This window comes from Peromyscus californicus, unplaced genomic scaffold (assembly GCF_007827085.1).
Source record: "Peromyscus californicus insignis strain IS unplaced genomic scaffold, ASM782708v3 Scaffold_10__1_contigs__length_136768540, whole genome shotgun sequence".
Lineage (NCBI taxonomy): Eukaryota > Metazoa > Chordata > Mammalia > Rodentia > Cricetidae > Peromyscus > Peromyscus californicus.
The window spans coordinates 12,870,535-12,886,951 of record NW_026294391.1 but is presented as its reverse complement, the minus strand read 5'-3'; the positions used below and the strand labels follow the sequence as shown (position 1 = coordinate 12,886,951).

The following is a 16,417-nucleotide window of genomic DNA, read 5'->3' as shown; positions in this document are numbered from 1 at the left end:
CTGAATCATAATTCTGGTTAAAACCTAAGAACCTCAACTTATCTCAAAAATGCTAGCACAGTGACAAAAAAAATGGTGAAAGGGTTTTTTTTTTAACTAGAGGGACACTCTTCACAGTACCAATATGGCACAGTAAGGAAAGATAAACATTGAGCGGCTAGCCCAGCATGGTGGTGGGTGCAGGCCTGCAATCCCAACTACTCAACTACTCAGGAAGCCCAGGAAGGAAAACCAAAAGTTCAAGGCCTGCCTGGGCAACTTAATGAGATCCTGCCTCAAGATTAAAATAAAAAGTAAAGGAAAATCTGGAGATATAGCTCAGTAGTAGAATGCTAGAGTGCTTGCATAGCATGTCTAAGGCCCCAGATTCAATCCCCAGGACCCCACCACCACACACCACAAAATTAGCAGAGCTCCAAAGGCAGACAACACGAAACAATAGGGATAAGTAGACAGGTAGACAAAAAAAAAAAAAAAAAAAAAAAAGAGCCATTATCAGGAGCCCCGGGGTCCTGGCTCTAAGTACCACGTGACAGCTGTGTGGCCTAGACGGTCTCATTATGTCTCAGTTTCTTCCTTTGCAAGATTAAACATTTGAAATGAATCACACTTACGGTCACTTCCCAGATTAAGAATGCCTCTTCAATAACTTACTTTATTTTTTATGCCACAGCTACCAATGATTCCGTGGTTAGCTCAATCACACCTAGATTCGTATAAAGTAAACATTATCATATGTATCTTTGGCATACTCTAATAGTAAAGGCTAGCATTTGTGAATTCTGAACAATTTGCAGGCAGTGGTGAGAGGGGCTATAAATGTAAATGAACTCATTCAATTCTTCCAGTGACCCCCAACGACTGCCACCCCAATACACTAGTGAGCTCTTTTACCGACCCCATTTGACAGGGAAGCAGGTGAGACAGCCAGCAGTGACAGAGGCAGTGACAGAGGCAGTGACAGAGGCCGGATATAAGCTCAGCAACTGTCTCCGAAGACTGTATTTGAGCCATGGTGAGGCAACTTAGTCTTTGGGAGTTGAGGTAATTTTAGTTACCAAATAGCAAAGCTGGGTTCAAATCCTAGTCCCACAAGATACCAGGTCCTGGGTTTCCTCCACAGATGCATGCTTGAGAAAGAACAGTTAGAGTAACAAAATTTCCTTTATTTCAATACTTGCCATAAAATTCATTTTCCATTCATTTCAAACTCTCTGGGGAGTTGTAGAAAACTGATAAAGAGAAACAAAACTTATTTTATTGATTTTTATTATATTTATACCTTCTTCGTATTTTGTAATTGACAACTCAATTCTTGAGCACCTGCCACAGGCAGGCACTGTACCAGACCAGGGGGAAGTAGGGTGGATTCTGCTTCCTTGCTACTGCTATAAAACCTGATTCTCACTGGAGAGTCAAAAGGATGCTAACATTTTGGTCAAGAGTCAGGAGCAGATGGATTTTTCTAGGTAATAATGATCCAATTAGCAAGCCAGACTATCCAGACTTCACACCAAACCTCTGTAATGAACTCATCAACTGCTCTGTAACACTCCATCTTGGCCTACCATGTGTCAGTCAAATCACTGGGGCTTTTGAGTGTTTCCAAATACACTGTGATGAGAAAGAAAAAAGAACCTACAAGGTCTAAACTACTAGTTTCTTTGCATTTCAAAGCCAGCAGACTCGTTTATCATTGCAAGGATGCATTATATTATAATCTTCCTCCACTTTCTTTTCACATATTCAGTGACATATTATGTTTCTTTTCATCAGATGCAATGTAATTTCCCATTTTGTTTAGCACAATCACTTTGTCTCCATTTTCATGCCTCAAAGCGTTTTTGTTTTTGTTTTTGTTGTTGTTGTTGTTGTTTTGGTTTTTTTGGGGTTTTTGTTTGTTTGTTTGCTTGTTTGTTTTTAGAATCAATTGTAGAGACAGCCAAAAATTAAGAGTACTTGTTGGGAGTATTAATAGCAGAACGCCTGCTCTAACCAAACTCTCAGAGACCTGATTTCTTTTCTCTTCTTATTCAAAGGTTTGAGGGGACATAAAAAGTGAAACACTTGTCCAGACACCCCAATTCTGTACCACTTGTTAGAGGCATTCTGTGGAAGTCCAGACTTTTCTATCTCATTTCCAAATCACTTCTTTGCTGCTTTTCAAAAGAATACACATTGGTTGTATACAATTTGAAAAATAAAATAATGTATAAAAAGGGAGAAAAATGTAAGCATATCCTACCTCTTGGAGAAAGCTACTTTAAATACTTTGGAGCATTTCTTATAGTGTGAGTTTCTCTCAAAAACATTTACCAGAGCATTAGTCTTGATTTTTTTTAGACAATTCTTACTTTGTAGCCTAGGATGGCCAGACTCTTCTTCCTGCTTCAACCAGCCAAGTACTAAAATCACAGGAATGTCTCACAATACTCAGCCATTAGTCTTCATTCTTAATGGCCAGAAACTATATTATATAGACCTGCCATAATTTATTTTCATTCCCCCTGTATTGAAATGATATCTAGTGTTTGTACTATAAATGTGTAAAGGTAAAAGGTGTATAGATGTGTGTATACTTCCTTCAGAAATTACGTTTTTTAATTAACAAGTAACCATGTAAAGTAAAGTAAAATAAAGTAAATTTATCATTTGTTTTGTTTTGTTTTGGGTTTGAGATAGGGTTTCACACTGTAGCCCAGGCTAACCTCAAACTCAGTGATCCTCTAGCCTCCTGAGTGCTGGGATTGCAGGCATGTGCATCTCAATATCTTTTATTTAATACTGTTTTGCAGTGCTGGGGATAGAATCTACTTGCATATGCTAAACATACATTCTTCTAATGAACTACACACATTAAATAATTTTATATATATCCTTTCAGACAATTCTTGTTTTGATTTTGTTGTTTTGAAATAGTGTTTCACACTCTAGCCCAGTCTAGTTGGAACTATGTAGCTCAAGCTGTCTTCAAAATAATGACAATCCTTCTGCCTCAACCTCCCAAGTGCTGGGATTATAGAAGTGTACCACCATGCCTAGCTTTCCTTTCAGATTTGTATTGGTATTATGCATACATGGACACAAACACATACATTAAAATGGGACTACACTATGAATAATCCCAAATCACAACAATAATAGTTATTATGCATTGAATTCACATATGAAAGCTATTTTTCCCATGTAATCCTTTCAGCCACTACTTAATGATTCCCAAACTTGGTTGTACATTGAAATCACAGGGAAGGGGGTGCTTTAAAAATACTAATTAAGTTGGGTGGTGGTGGCGCACATCTTTAATCCCAGCACTCAGGAGGCAGAGGCAGGCGGATCTCTGAATTCAAGGCCAGCCAGTCTACAAAGAGAGTTGCAGGGCTGTTTGTTACATAGAGAAACCTATTTCAAAAAACCAAAAATTATATATGTATATATATATTTTTTAATTAATCCACACATTCCCAAAGAATCAGACTGATTTTTTTTTTCTGAGACACCGTCTCACTATGTAGCCTTGGCTGGCCTTGAAGGAACTTTGGTAGGCTAGGGTGCCCTTGAACTCATAGAGATCTGCCTGTGTGTGCCTCTGAAATCCTGGGATTGAGAATGTTTTTTTTTAATATGTATTTTATTTTACGTGTATGGGTATTTCACTTGCATTTATATCTGTGCACCATTCATACAGTGCCCCCAGAAGCCAGAAGAAGGTGTCAGATCCCCTGGGGCTGGAGTTACAGATGATTGTGAGCCACCACATGGGTGCTGGGAATCAAGTGCAGGCCCTCTGGAAGACTAGCCAGTGCTCTTAATTGTTGTACCATCTCTCAGTTTGAAAGGTTTTTTAAAGAAATCCAAGATGAGGGAGTTGGGAACTATTAGGTTAGTACTTATCTCTTCAATACTTCATTGATGGTGAAGTTGAGAAATACTAAGAAGCACAACAGGACAGACTTTTAACTACTAATCATTTGAAATCTGCTTTTCTCCCCCATGAAACATTGTATCATAAATATATTTCTAAGTTAATAAATCAAAACACAGTATCACTTTTAGGACCTACAGTAAATATTCCACTGTATGACTGCACCAGAAGGCAAATGTCATCAATTTTCCCAACACAGAAAACACTACAGTTAGTATCTTTATTCATATATCCTTGGAGCACCATCCTTCTTTCCTTAGGATAAACTCAAAGAAAATTAACTACTGGCCGGGCGTTGGTGATACAGTCAGGCAGTGGTGGCACACGCCTTTAGTCCCAGTACTTGGGAGATAGAGGCAGGCGGATCTCTGAGTTCGAGGCCAACCTGGTCTACAGAGCGAGTTCCAGGACAGCCAGGACTGTTACACAGAGAAACTCCGTCTCAGGGGAAAAAAAAAAAAAAGGAAAAAAATTAACTACCCGTAAACATTCTTAAAGCATTTCTACATTGACATTCTCACTAGATGTGTGTGAGAACAGCTGCTTCTTCATGTTCTTACCAACTCTGAGTTCTGCCATTCCTTTTAAATCTTTGCAAAATTATACTAGAGAAAACTGCATGCCATTCTAATTCCCCTTTCTTTTACAACTACTGAGATAGTACATTTTTTTCATGTTTACTGGCTATTTGAATTTCTCCTTTTATGTATTTTTCTTTGTGTATTTCCCCCATCCATTGCATGATTTTCTAGAAAAATATTTACATTTTTCTTCTTTCTATGCTAAATACAATGAACCTTACGGCAATTTTTCCTAATTTTCTCATTAAATTTATTTATGGCTTGCACAGAAGTTTTAAATTGTTACATAATTAATGATATGAATCTTTTTCTTTATTAAATCTACCTTCGCTATTATGAATATAAATATCGACCTCGAGATTATGTCATTCCCTATTTTTTAGTTCTTTTATCATTTTGCTCTCTTTAACTTGTAATTCTTTAGTACAGCAGTTCTCAAACAAGATTAGACACTGAACTGCTCACAAGGCTCCTTTAAATGCTGGGTCTTAGGACTGAATTCCAATGGTGGGAGGGGGTGAGACCTAAGCAGAAATATGCTTTAAAGCACAGAAAACTTTGATAGCCTCCCTCCTCTCGTACTAAAAACTATTTTAATCCTCCTAAATTAATGTGGATGTAATTCTTCCTCAAATTACTTTAGCACATTTGTTAGATAAACTATCTTATTAATTTGAGTTGTTACCTTTTAAATTCCAGGAGGCCAAGGCCTATAGCTGTTTTTCTAGACCTAGACCATCTACAGCTGTTTTATTAAACCACTGCATCTGTGGGGCCCAGGATACATCTTGAGTTCAGTAAACACTAGTTAGAAATAACTAACACAAGCCTCCTTATAACTTTAAACCAGCTAGTCTCCTCTCCGGTGTTTCCCTAAATCATTAGACCAAAACCCCTTCAGCTATGAAAAATATGAACACACACTCTGTTTAAGGTAGCCAGAGCGTGTATTCGAGGGCTCCATTGAGGTGAGGTAGATCACAATAACAATGTTGGCCACGTTGAAGAGGTATTACAAATTCTGATCAGATGCTCTAGAAGCACTACACCAGTGGCCCAAGGAACCAAAAAGATCTGAGAGTTTCAGCTCTTAAAATTTCCCAGCTAGCTGCCTCCAGAAACTAATGCAAAAGCTTCCCTGAGCTGAGGACAGACCCACGGAGTCATTCCCTCTTTCGTGAACCCACAAACAAGAACAACAGAGACTGGGTTTTAGTCCTGTCCCCAGGACTTGTCACTATCTGACCTTGGGCACCCTGGACTCTAGGACTCTAGGACAGAGTTACATGTTTCCTAAGAGTCTCTTCTGATCAAAACCTCTACTTGAAGAGCCCAACAGACTATTACATGGCAGGGCTTCCAGAGACAACCTGAAATTACCTCTACAGAATGGGGCTCCTGTCCCATCCAAACTAAAGTAAAACAATAGTGACGGGAGTGATCGTAGGAGTAGTAGCTATTACTAAATTATGACTACTTTTACACACTAAACGGTATTCTAAGTGTCTCATGATTATAACATAGGCACACATTTCTACAGTACTAGGTTTAGGTGTTTTGCATAACTCAATTCATCTTCACAACCTTATATAGTAGCTCTATTCTCATTCTCCTTTTACAAAGGAGGACACTGAGTCACAGAGGGTTTAAATAAATTGCCCAAAGCCTCACAGCTATCAAGTAACAAAGCCAGGAGTTCAATCTAGACGCACATGGCTAACCCGTAACTATCATTTTTCCTTCAAAAGTTGCCAAACTAGCCAATAAACTGCGGTGATCCTGAATGCTAAATTCTGTAGACCCCTTCCCTCTTAACAAAATGAGTGTTCAGTCGATGTAAAGTTAAGCAGATCACATGTCAGAGCCAAGCTCGTAAGATATGGTACTAAGAAAATACGGCATTTGATTTATTTATTAATAATTGTTAGTCATTAAACATTACAATATTTTATGGTCAAATAATACATCATTAACAACTAAAGACATCTGCACAAATGTAGAGGAAAACTACAAACTTTATATGTATCCCGGAGAACAAAAGTAGATGCCCTCCCGCACATACTCCAGGCTCTATACTTTTTCAAAAATGCCTTTGAACCATCAACCCGACAGCCCAAAGGAATCAAAAGGAAGGCGGCAGGTCAAAAGTTTAGGACACTAGCTTCCATCACCCCCTTCAGCCACCTCTCCTGTGTCTCATCTCACAGAACGACGGCACGACTGACTCCCATGCCCAAGCTGGCTGTTTGTCCAGGCTCAGTTCTTGCTAAGTCCAGCCGCGAAACATTCTGGAACTCGCGGTACTCTTTCCAGCCTTCCTTGCTTCTCTCAGAGCTCACTATCTTTCTCCTAAACCACTCTTGTGGAAAACTCCTCCTCAAGGAGTCCAGGCTTTTCACTATCTCCGGCAACACCTCATCTCAGCGCTGCTGCCAAGGTAATCTTTCTACAACAAAATCTGCTTGTGTTCCTTCCCTGTTCAGAATCTCTGTCTCCAGGATCAAGTGCAAAAGCCTTCCGAGAACATATAAGGTTCTTTCTTGTCTGGCCTCCAACCACCTTCCTTGCTTCATCTCATAGCAGGCAAACAAAGCAAGCTGAAGTTCCTGAACAGTGCCGCTCTGTCTGGCTAGAACGCAGTTCTCTCATGCAGCCATATGGCCGACTCCTACTCAGTTTTAGAGCAGCTCAATCCTCAAAGTTCACCATGCTTTTTCTCTAGGCTTGCATCTCATTTTACACCTCTCCCTGTGGTAATATTTACTTAATGTGGCACAGTTTATTCATAAGTCTGTCTTTCCCAGATCCTGAGGAATGCTCCAAGCTTCTGCACTTTACTCCTCGCTCTCTTCTGCTTGTTGAATGAAAAGAATTTCTCAGATTTAACTGCATGCATACACACACAGGCACAAGCATGCAAGCACACACACATACAACACATGACACACATGTGGAGGTCAGAGGGCAGTTTATGAGAGTCTGTTCTCTCCTTCCATCACGTGGATCTCAGGCATAGAACTCAAGTTGTCTGGCTTGGTGGCAATCACCTCTACTCACTGAGCCATGTCATTGGCCCTAAACTGTTTGTGATAAACACCCATCAAAGCCAGCATACAAGGCAAATCACATTTCAAAAGTATTTTTAAATTGACAATCTGTGTATATCAAAACTGTTACATTCATGTATGGACATGTTTTTAATCATAAAACACAACAGAACATTTTTTTAAATTCATTAAACCACAGACAAATCTAGCTTTTGAATATTCATAGATATTGAAGCAGTTTTACTCTATTCCATGTAAGTGGCCCTGAACCTTTGGTGGGTCACAGACACAGTTCAGTAGTTTTTGTCAATCATTTCTTAAACCCACATTTCTTCTGTGGTGATTATAAGATTCCGATGAAAATTCTGATACCATCCTGAAGATCGATGCCCAACCTCACTAAAAATAACAACTTTGCATGTGATAGAAATTCACAACAAGAGATGTAATTTACCAACCAAAATATTGTTGAGCTTGGCTCTCGGGTTCATAATATTAAAATGAGCATATTCTTTCTAGCACCCAAATCTAAATGTAACATTCAATGAGTCTTTTCAACTGCCAAAACCCCAAGAAAGTCTTCATTGAGAACAGGAAGCTTGAGAGGCAGCAAAGTGTGTCTCCCCTCCTTTCGAGAATCTTACAATCCAAATTTGCTTGAAACAAATGAAAAGCACAAATAGGAAAAAAAAATTCATCTCCTCACATATAATCCCCGGGAACACATGTGTAAGGGAAGGAAGGTCTTTTAAATGTTTCTGGCACAACATTTGTCTAATTCCTCATTCACATCCACTTGAAAATCATTTGAACTTCTAGCTGACAACAGCTTCTCTTAAATGAATGTGCATTGTCCTCGCAAAGAAAGGGTTAAATTAAAGAAACAGCTGGCTGCCAGCCACTGGCTCTGGGGGTTGGGTGGGGGTGGAAGACAGCAGGAGGAAAAACCAGTTAGAGGAATAAGTGCTAATTTCTTACCATGCCACATGGCCATCTTGTACCTATCTTCTCCCAGGCTGGGGTCACAGGCTCAGAGCTTTCCAGAGGCCCCCAGTTTTGAAGGGGGACTTAGAAGAGGGCGTAGATGGAAATGCAACTGTGTGCTTCTGCGTTCTGCAAGATTCTTAAGGCCCCAAACCTGAAAATGTAAAGAGAAAAATGAAAATCTGAAAAGAAAACAAAGCATTTCAAATTCTTAAAGATGACCTCCTGCCCCTCTCGGAACCTCTCTTTCAGAGATAGCATACACAAGCAGTGTCGAGTTTCCCCTCTGCAGCAGCGGGGTACTGTGCTGCAAGAGTGGAGCTAGACCATCAGTTAAGACTGCCACTCACTGCTGCAGGATTCTGTATGAATCACTGGGGCTTCAGTAAATGGGGATGAGTAGTGCTTGATTGAGATAGCCATTGTGTGTTTCCTATCTTAAAGTTCCACACTCTGGTGAATGAATTCTTCCTCTGCCCCTAAAGTATTCCGTGTTACATGAAGAAATCCATAGAAAAGAGAGCAGATTCTGTGAATAAAGTTTAAAATAGATGCAGCAGAGGAAAGAAACGGAGCAGAATAGATAGAGAGTAAGAAATGATGACACCCTTTGGGATGTGGGTCTTCCTGTCCAGGTTATTTTGTTCTTTCGCACTTTGCAAAGCTCCTCTAGTGAACACATTATACAGCCTGTATCATGAGGGGATGAATCAAAGACAAAATATACAAGCAGAACATGAATTTAAGTACAATCACATTAATTTAGCTGCCGCTCAGTGTTCAGTTTTCAAATCCAGGGCTGATGAGAAGGCTCATCAGGGATAAAAGAGCTTGCCGTCCAAGCCTGAGTTCGATCCCTGGAACGCGAGGAAAGATGGAAAGAACTAACTACAGAAAGCTGCGCCCACCCCACCCCGCTACTCACACACACACAAAACAGTACGACGAAAATTTTAATCTTCAAATTCAGTCTTAAGACAATACTGTTTCCAAGTACATGAAAGGAACTAGGAATCGAAGGAAAAACTAAAGGGTGTGATCGCTGCTCTTAGTTTGGTTTGGAAGTTTAATATATAAAACTTTGTCCATTTAAACAAGTTTTAATAATTTATTTTCCCCATTGAGCATAAAAGCTAATCTGCATTTTTTCAAAAAAAAAAAACCCTCACTCTTTTGGCCTGGTGTGCATGGAGGCGAATTTCTATTTCCATCGCTTTTACACAAGCAACACGTGCAACTCTGAAGTGGAAAAGCTAAAGGCTAATACTAGTTTGAGAAGCATGTTGGCCCTCTTTAATGACCTCTTTTTCTGTAAAGAACAAAAAGGTTCGTGTGTGCGCCAGTCCTCAAAACGCCAACAAAGACCGGGCTTTGGATGAGGAAAGGCTCCTGAAGTCCAAGAAAAAGAGAGCTTAAGAAACTTCGACTCCAAGGATGAATTCACCAGGAAAAAGCGCTCCCATGACTTATCTGGAACATGGCTGAGTTTAAGTTTGTTTTTTCTCCCCTTCTCCTATTTTGCTCACAGTTAAGAAGTACTGATCAGCGCCTTGTGGGACAAGGGGAAATGGAACAGCTCTGAAATTCAACCCGAGAAATTACTAATACATTTATGAAGTATGTGTAAAGCACAGTCTCACTGGTTTTTAATGCTTCAACTTCTGGGTTTCCCTCATTTACTCGGTGCAGCTTCCACTGACGTTATCACACAGACTCACGTCCAACTCCAGGCAACAGATTGGTTCTGAAACGTTCATAAAGGTAAAAAGTGCGTCAAAGTTTCAAACTAAAGCTTTCTTTCCATTACTGGTAAAGGCACTGGAGCGCAGGGCTCCAACGCCTGGGAAGCAGCAGCTATGCGCGTTGGGCGGCAAAAGGGAAAATGCACACCAACTTCTTTGCCCAGACCGTCTGGATTGGACTTCACTAAGACCCACGCGAAACCCGTGGCGGATCCAAAGCAGGAGCGAGCAGAACCCGGCCTCGGCTGCACGCTTTCCCAGTGAACGCCGCCCTAGCCCTGTCCTCTGGAGAGGCGACGTGGGCAGTCAAGCTCCCCGATTTCAAAGCTGGGCGGGCTTGGCGCCCTTTGGCAAGGAAACTTCGGGCAGCCTGGGGGACCCTGCTCCGAGAACAGGGTTGGGCTCCCATAGAGATGCCGCCCCACACTGGCTGGAACCAGCCCGTCCACCTCCTTCAGTGGCAGCCAGACAGGGGACGCCAGCTCCGGAGATCGTGGTGGCAGGCGAGCGCTCTCCCTGGCTCGCTGTAGCAGGGGGCTCATCGGGTGGGCTGGCGGCTGGCGGCCGGCGGCCGGGGAAGGACCTGTTGGGAAAGGGAAGCCCATTTGCCTTTACCTGTCACCGAGGTCCGGCGCGGCGGAGCCCGTGTCCACAGGCGGTGGGCAGCGCGCTCAGTCGGCTCTGGCGTTCCACACAGCGAGTAGAGCTAGCGCCCCACGTAGCCAGCAGAGCTTCATTCACACAGCCCAGCCGGGAGGAGGGGGAGCGGAGCGGGAGTGCAGCTCATGTGACAGGCGCCTCGGAGTATCAGCTCTGCCCAGACGGCGTCTGCGCATGCGCGCCACGAAGTCCCCTCTCCAAGCACCTCGGCCCAGCCCGGGGAAAACCGCGGCCAAGCAGCTGCTGCTGGGAGGAGTTTCAATATGCGCAACCGCAATAGGGTAGGCAGGCTTGCAGCCATATTTAATGAGGACTGGGAGGATCCAACCCAAGTGCTGGGCGTGTCGGTTGCGTTCGGAAAAAGCAATGCTCCACTCGGTTTCATTGTTTGCAGATTGCCTATCTTGGTTTTGCTTTTGTCTTTAGAACAAACTGTTTATCCTGAGCGTCTTGCCCACGGCATAATAGTAGAAATATAATACTAATAACATCAGACCACATATTTAAGCCTCCTATAGGCCAGGCATTGTTCTAACTCCTACACTTTATTCATTGCATTTAATGTTCACGAGAACCCTAGAGGCGTGTATCATTATTTATCCATTTTCACTCGTAAAAATACAGAGGCACAGAAAGGTTATATAGCCTTTCCAATCTCACACTGTAGTAGCAATAAGAATAGTGATCAAATATAGTGATGCTTCCAGCAGTCAATTTAAGCCAATACAGTAAAGTCTATATTGCAGTTAGTCATCGGTATTATCTCCAATTTAATCATTACCAAGCTAAATCTCAAAGTGACACATACTTGTAATCCCAGCACTCAGAGATTTGAAGGCAGGAGAATAGGAAGTTCAAAATGATCCTAGGCTACATATTAAGTTTGAAGGCAGCCTGTGCTACAAGACACTGTCTCAAAAACAAACAAAACACAAAATGAAATCTCAGATTCTAACTAAGATCTCTCTGTCTCCAAAGCCATTCCAAACAATTAGAAGAAATATAATATTCTCATTTTTTTTGTTTTTTTTTATTATTTTTTTCCCGTTTTTCGAGACGGATTTCTCTGGTTGTTCCTGCTTGTCCTGGAACTCACTCTGTAGACCAGAATGGCCTTGAACTCACAAAGATCCACCTGCCTCTGCCTCCTGAGTGCTGGGATTAAAGGCGTGTGCCACCATCGCCCATCTTATTCTCATTTTTTAAAAGAATGAACAGGCCAGACAAATACAGTGCAGCTAATTAATTTATTGGAAGAACTAAGACTGGAATCCATATCATCAACACAAGTAATCTACCTGGAACCCAAGTACTCAAATTCAGAATCCAATACAGTAAGCAATAATTTTTTTTCAATTTTCTTGCAACAGTACCTTACTCTTTAGTCTTGGCTAGCCTGAAACTCTCTATGTAGACTAGACTGACCTTGAGATCACAGATTTGCCTGCTTCTGCCTCCCAAGTGCTGTGATTGTAGACCTGTGCCACCACACCAGGCCTTTTCATTTTTTTTCCTTTTAGAAGTTCATACATGAATACAATAAACTATAATCCTATACACTCCCATTTGCCACTCCAACTCTTCCCATATTTTTCTCAACACCTTCCCTCCTAATTTTGTATCTTCTTTTTTATTAACCCAATAAATCCAATTAGTGTTGCCCATATGAGCATCAGTGTGGGGCCATCCACCAAACCAGGAGAAATCTGCCAGAGACCATACCCTCAAAGAAGAGTGATTCTCTCTCCATGGAAGCTACAGCTACCAACAGCATCCCCGGCATCTCAGTAAGGTGTAGAGTCTGGGGATCATCTCTCCCATCTATGTGGGATCTTTGGCGGCTTGATCTTGTTCATGAGTACAATTGCCTTGTGGACAGAAGACAGTACTTCACAACACTCCTCTCCATCCTCTAGCTCCTACATTTTTGGCCCTAGTTAGGGGTGGGAGTTGAGGATTATGTCATTTAGTTTTAAGGCTGAGCACTCAGTCTCTTCCTAGACCTTTGACCAGTTATGAGTCTCTGTATTGACAACTGCCCACTGCAAAAAGAAGTTCCTCTGACCAAGGTTGAGAGCAGCCCAGATCTATAACTGTAAACACTAATATTTGGAAGGCAATCATTTAGTCAAATAAAAATAACGGGTTCTATCCAAGGACCTATGGCCTCCCCAGACACGGCATTATGAGCAGGGTTTCGATATCGGGCATAAAATCCCTCCTGCGGTGCAGACTTCCAATTCAATCAGAAAGTGGTCAGTTGGCCAATCCCATGAGTGCCACTACTGCACCAGTAGGCACATGTTGCCTGGCAGGTCATGCCATGCAGGGTCCAGTGCTGGGTAAGACCGTTTATGTGCAGTGAATTTTGAATGCCTACTGTGGACAAGCTAAGGAATTGGACATATAAAACCTGTATCTGAGCCATGCAAAGCCTCCAAAGATGAACCCATACTCTACCACAGTCAACTTTTGACTAATTTTAATAAGAACACCACACAGAGGAAAAACCATGGCATGGTCATCTCACCAGTAAAAAAGAGGAGATCATGAGAAGATTTGGGAGAAGAGTGAACTCTAGGGGAATTGCAAAAGAAACCATGTTTTGATGAGCTCAAAACAAGGTAGGACTGTCACAAGATCATCATTGGGTGTGGATCTGGACTGTGAAGTGAACCCGGAGTTCTGCATCCTTGGGAACCACGGAGTAGATATGAAATGTTGTGTCCGGATAGGCTTTGTGTGAAGCTCTGTACTTGATCAGAAAGCCCCTCCCCTGAGAACTGTGAGTTAAAGGAGCAAAAAAAAAAAAAAAAAATCCAGGGAATTATTCTGGCAGAGGTAGGAGGTCCAAAATACAGACAACTTTGTCAAAAAAGTTTCCTCTGATTAAGGTATGAAAAAGGGCAGGCTAATGGAAGCAAATTTATTTCTCAAAGCCAAGAACTCAAATCTGCCTCTGCAGAATGAGTATACTGACTTTGCTTGAAATGTAGGATTATTTGAGATGGAGATCTATTAAAAAAAAAAAAAAAAAATTATGAAGGGGCTGTAATACATAAAGATGACCACTTGGTGTCACCACTGACCGCCAACAGCTTGGAGGCTCCAACCTTTAAACACCACACACACACACACACACACACACACACACACACACACACACACACACACACACACATGCACACATACACACACACGCTTCATCTTTTCTGAATTGAAAAAAGAAAAACAGCCATGACAGCGGGCCCTGAAGTCAGAACACGTGGGCTCCAAACCAACCGGGCCTTAGACACCTATAAACTGCTGTCCCTTTGTTTTTGAGTTACCAGGTTTCACTACTCAGGTTTCTTAATGGTAAAATGGTATGTTATGTTTAATTGTATTAATAATGTGGAACATTTATAATACATTAAGCACTCAATAAATGTTACCTAGTACTAATTGATGAAAATAATGATGATGGTGGTGGTGGCAGTTATGATTAAGATTCCTTGATTAAGGTTCCCAGATTTAAGAGGAACTAATTGTGGGGGAATAGAAATGTCTATCTTTCCAAGCAAAGAAATTAAAATATGGTGCTAATGAAGCAAAGTTAACAGTTTCCTCAAAAGATATAGATTCTGAGCGGGATGTGGTGATTCATTCCTGTAATCCCACTCCTTTGCAGACTAAATCAGGAAGATCGTGAGTTCCAGACCAGCCTGGAGTACATAGTAAACCTACTACTTTTATTCTGATAAATGGACACAGTATCTAACTGCCTACAAAAAGCATCTCTCTGCCCATAGAGTAGCACAGCTCTCACTGTTCATCAGGGAATTTCTTTGTGCAGTGGACAGTGTTTATACAGAAACTCACAACTAGTTCAAGTGCAGAAAATAAACGGCAGGGAGTGGAAGGCTCAGACACAAAGGAGACGTCTATCACACACACACACACACACACACACACACACACACACACACACACATCCTTCACACACGTCAAGGCTCAGGAATCATGTAGAAAAAGGGGGCAGAAAGATTGTAAGAGCCAGAAAGAGGTTGGGGAAGGCCAGAGTAAAGCAGTGTGCTCTGGACAGGCCCACTGCACTCCAGAACTCATGGTCGCTGTGGCTGTCCGCATAATCAAGCCCTTCAACATTCCAGCAGGGAACAGGAAGGGCTTCCAAAGGCCCCACCCCTAGCTGAGGTGCTAGGGTCAATTGATGGTTTCTGAGGAAGGGACAGTCAATTTTCTTTAAGGACATAGCTCCTGGTAGGTCAACTCCAGGACCACTCCACATCTGTGAGTGTATGGGCAGAACACATTGGACTCAATGGGTTAATACTTTTTTTAAAGGCACAAAGTTGGGGAGGTATGGAGGTGGGGTGGGTCAGGAAGGAGTTAGGGGGAGGAGGAGTAGAGGTGGATATGATCAAAATATACGGTATGAAGTTCTGAAAGAATTAAAATATTTTAAAAGTTAATTGTAAAGAAATAATACAACGAAATTGTCTATATAGTGAAAAGGTAGCACTAGAGTGTTCACATTACAAAAAAAATGCATTACTGTGTCTTCTGAACCGTCGTCATGACAACATGGACTTCTTTCACCTTCAAATTAGCACTGGAAGTGAAGGCTGATGTAGGTGGGTGACTATGTGGCCGCGTAAAGCAAAGCCTGAAGGCGTCTTGTACCGTTTTTATTTGTCATATAGTTTCCTCTCATTCACCAAGTGTGCTATCCCCCAACAACATTTTCGTCTTTATTTTGTGGGGCTAGAGGTTGAACCCAGAGTCTTGCACATGCTAATTATGCACTGGACCAGCTGGGATATTAGTTTTAAAGCAAAATATCTAGAACGCTCAAGAAATGTCAAGGTGAGTTCTAGAAAAATGGGACAGAATAAAAGACAATGAGTAAATGTCTCAAGCTCCCAGCTTCTTAAACCGTTGCTCACAACTTTATGTGGGCTCACATAACTGAATGTGAAGATAACAAAAACTTTGGCAATAGCGGGTTGCTGAATGTGCAACAAACAAAATTTAATTAATTAATTGAAATCAAACAAAGAATGGGTCAGGGGTCTTTCTAGCGGTACTAACTTGTGTTGTACTACATGCTCTCACAGTAGCCTCGGTTCCGAGTGCACAACCTGCTCATTTTGCACTGCACATGCCATCAAGCTATGCAATGCCAAAAGATACCTGGGCTCGGATTTGGAGTATTTTAGGTTATAAATTTCAGTGTTCTTTTTTCTTTCTTTTTTTCTTTTTTTTTTTTTTTTTTTTACTGTTTGCTGCTCTTACACACAAAAAAAGTAATTTGATTACAGAAAACAAAGACTTTTAGGGCCATGGATGTAGTTTAGTTGGTAGCACACACAAAGACCTGGGTTTGATCCCTAGCACTCCATAAACTGGGTATGATGACTCATGCCTGTGTGCCAGCATTCCAGGGGTGGAGGCAGGACAATAAGAATCAAGGTCATCCTT

The 16,417-nt window shown here is 41.6% G+C and overlaps 1 protein-coding gene across 1 annotated transcript in view; it reads right to left on the bottom strand.

Moving 5' to 3' along the window:
- Clcn5 (chloride voltage-gated channel 5) overlaps positions 1 to 11,084 on the bottom strand; it is a 166,294-nt gene extending 155,210 nt beyond the window's left edge. Inside the window, exons 1-2 of the mRNA XM_052750304.1 lie at positions 10,892 to 11,084; positions 8,529 to 8,688 (exon numbers count right to left, since the gene is read on the bottom strand). Of these exons, the coding sequence (XP_052606264.1) occupies positions 8,529 to 8,544 (16 nt within the window). The 5' untranslated portion in view covers positions 8,545 to 8,688; positions 10,892 to 11,084. The remainder of the gene's footprint in view (positions 1 to 8,528; positions 8,689 to 10,891) is intronic.
- Positions 11,085 to 16,417: the final 5,333 nt, after the last annotated feature.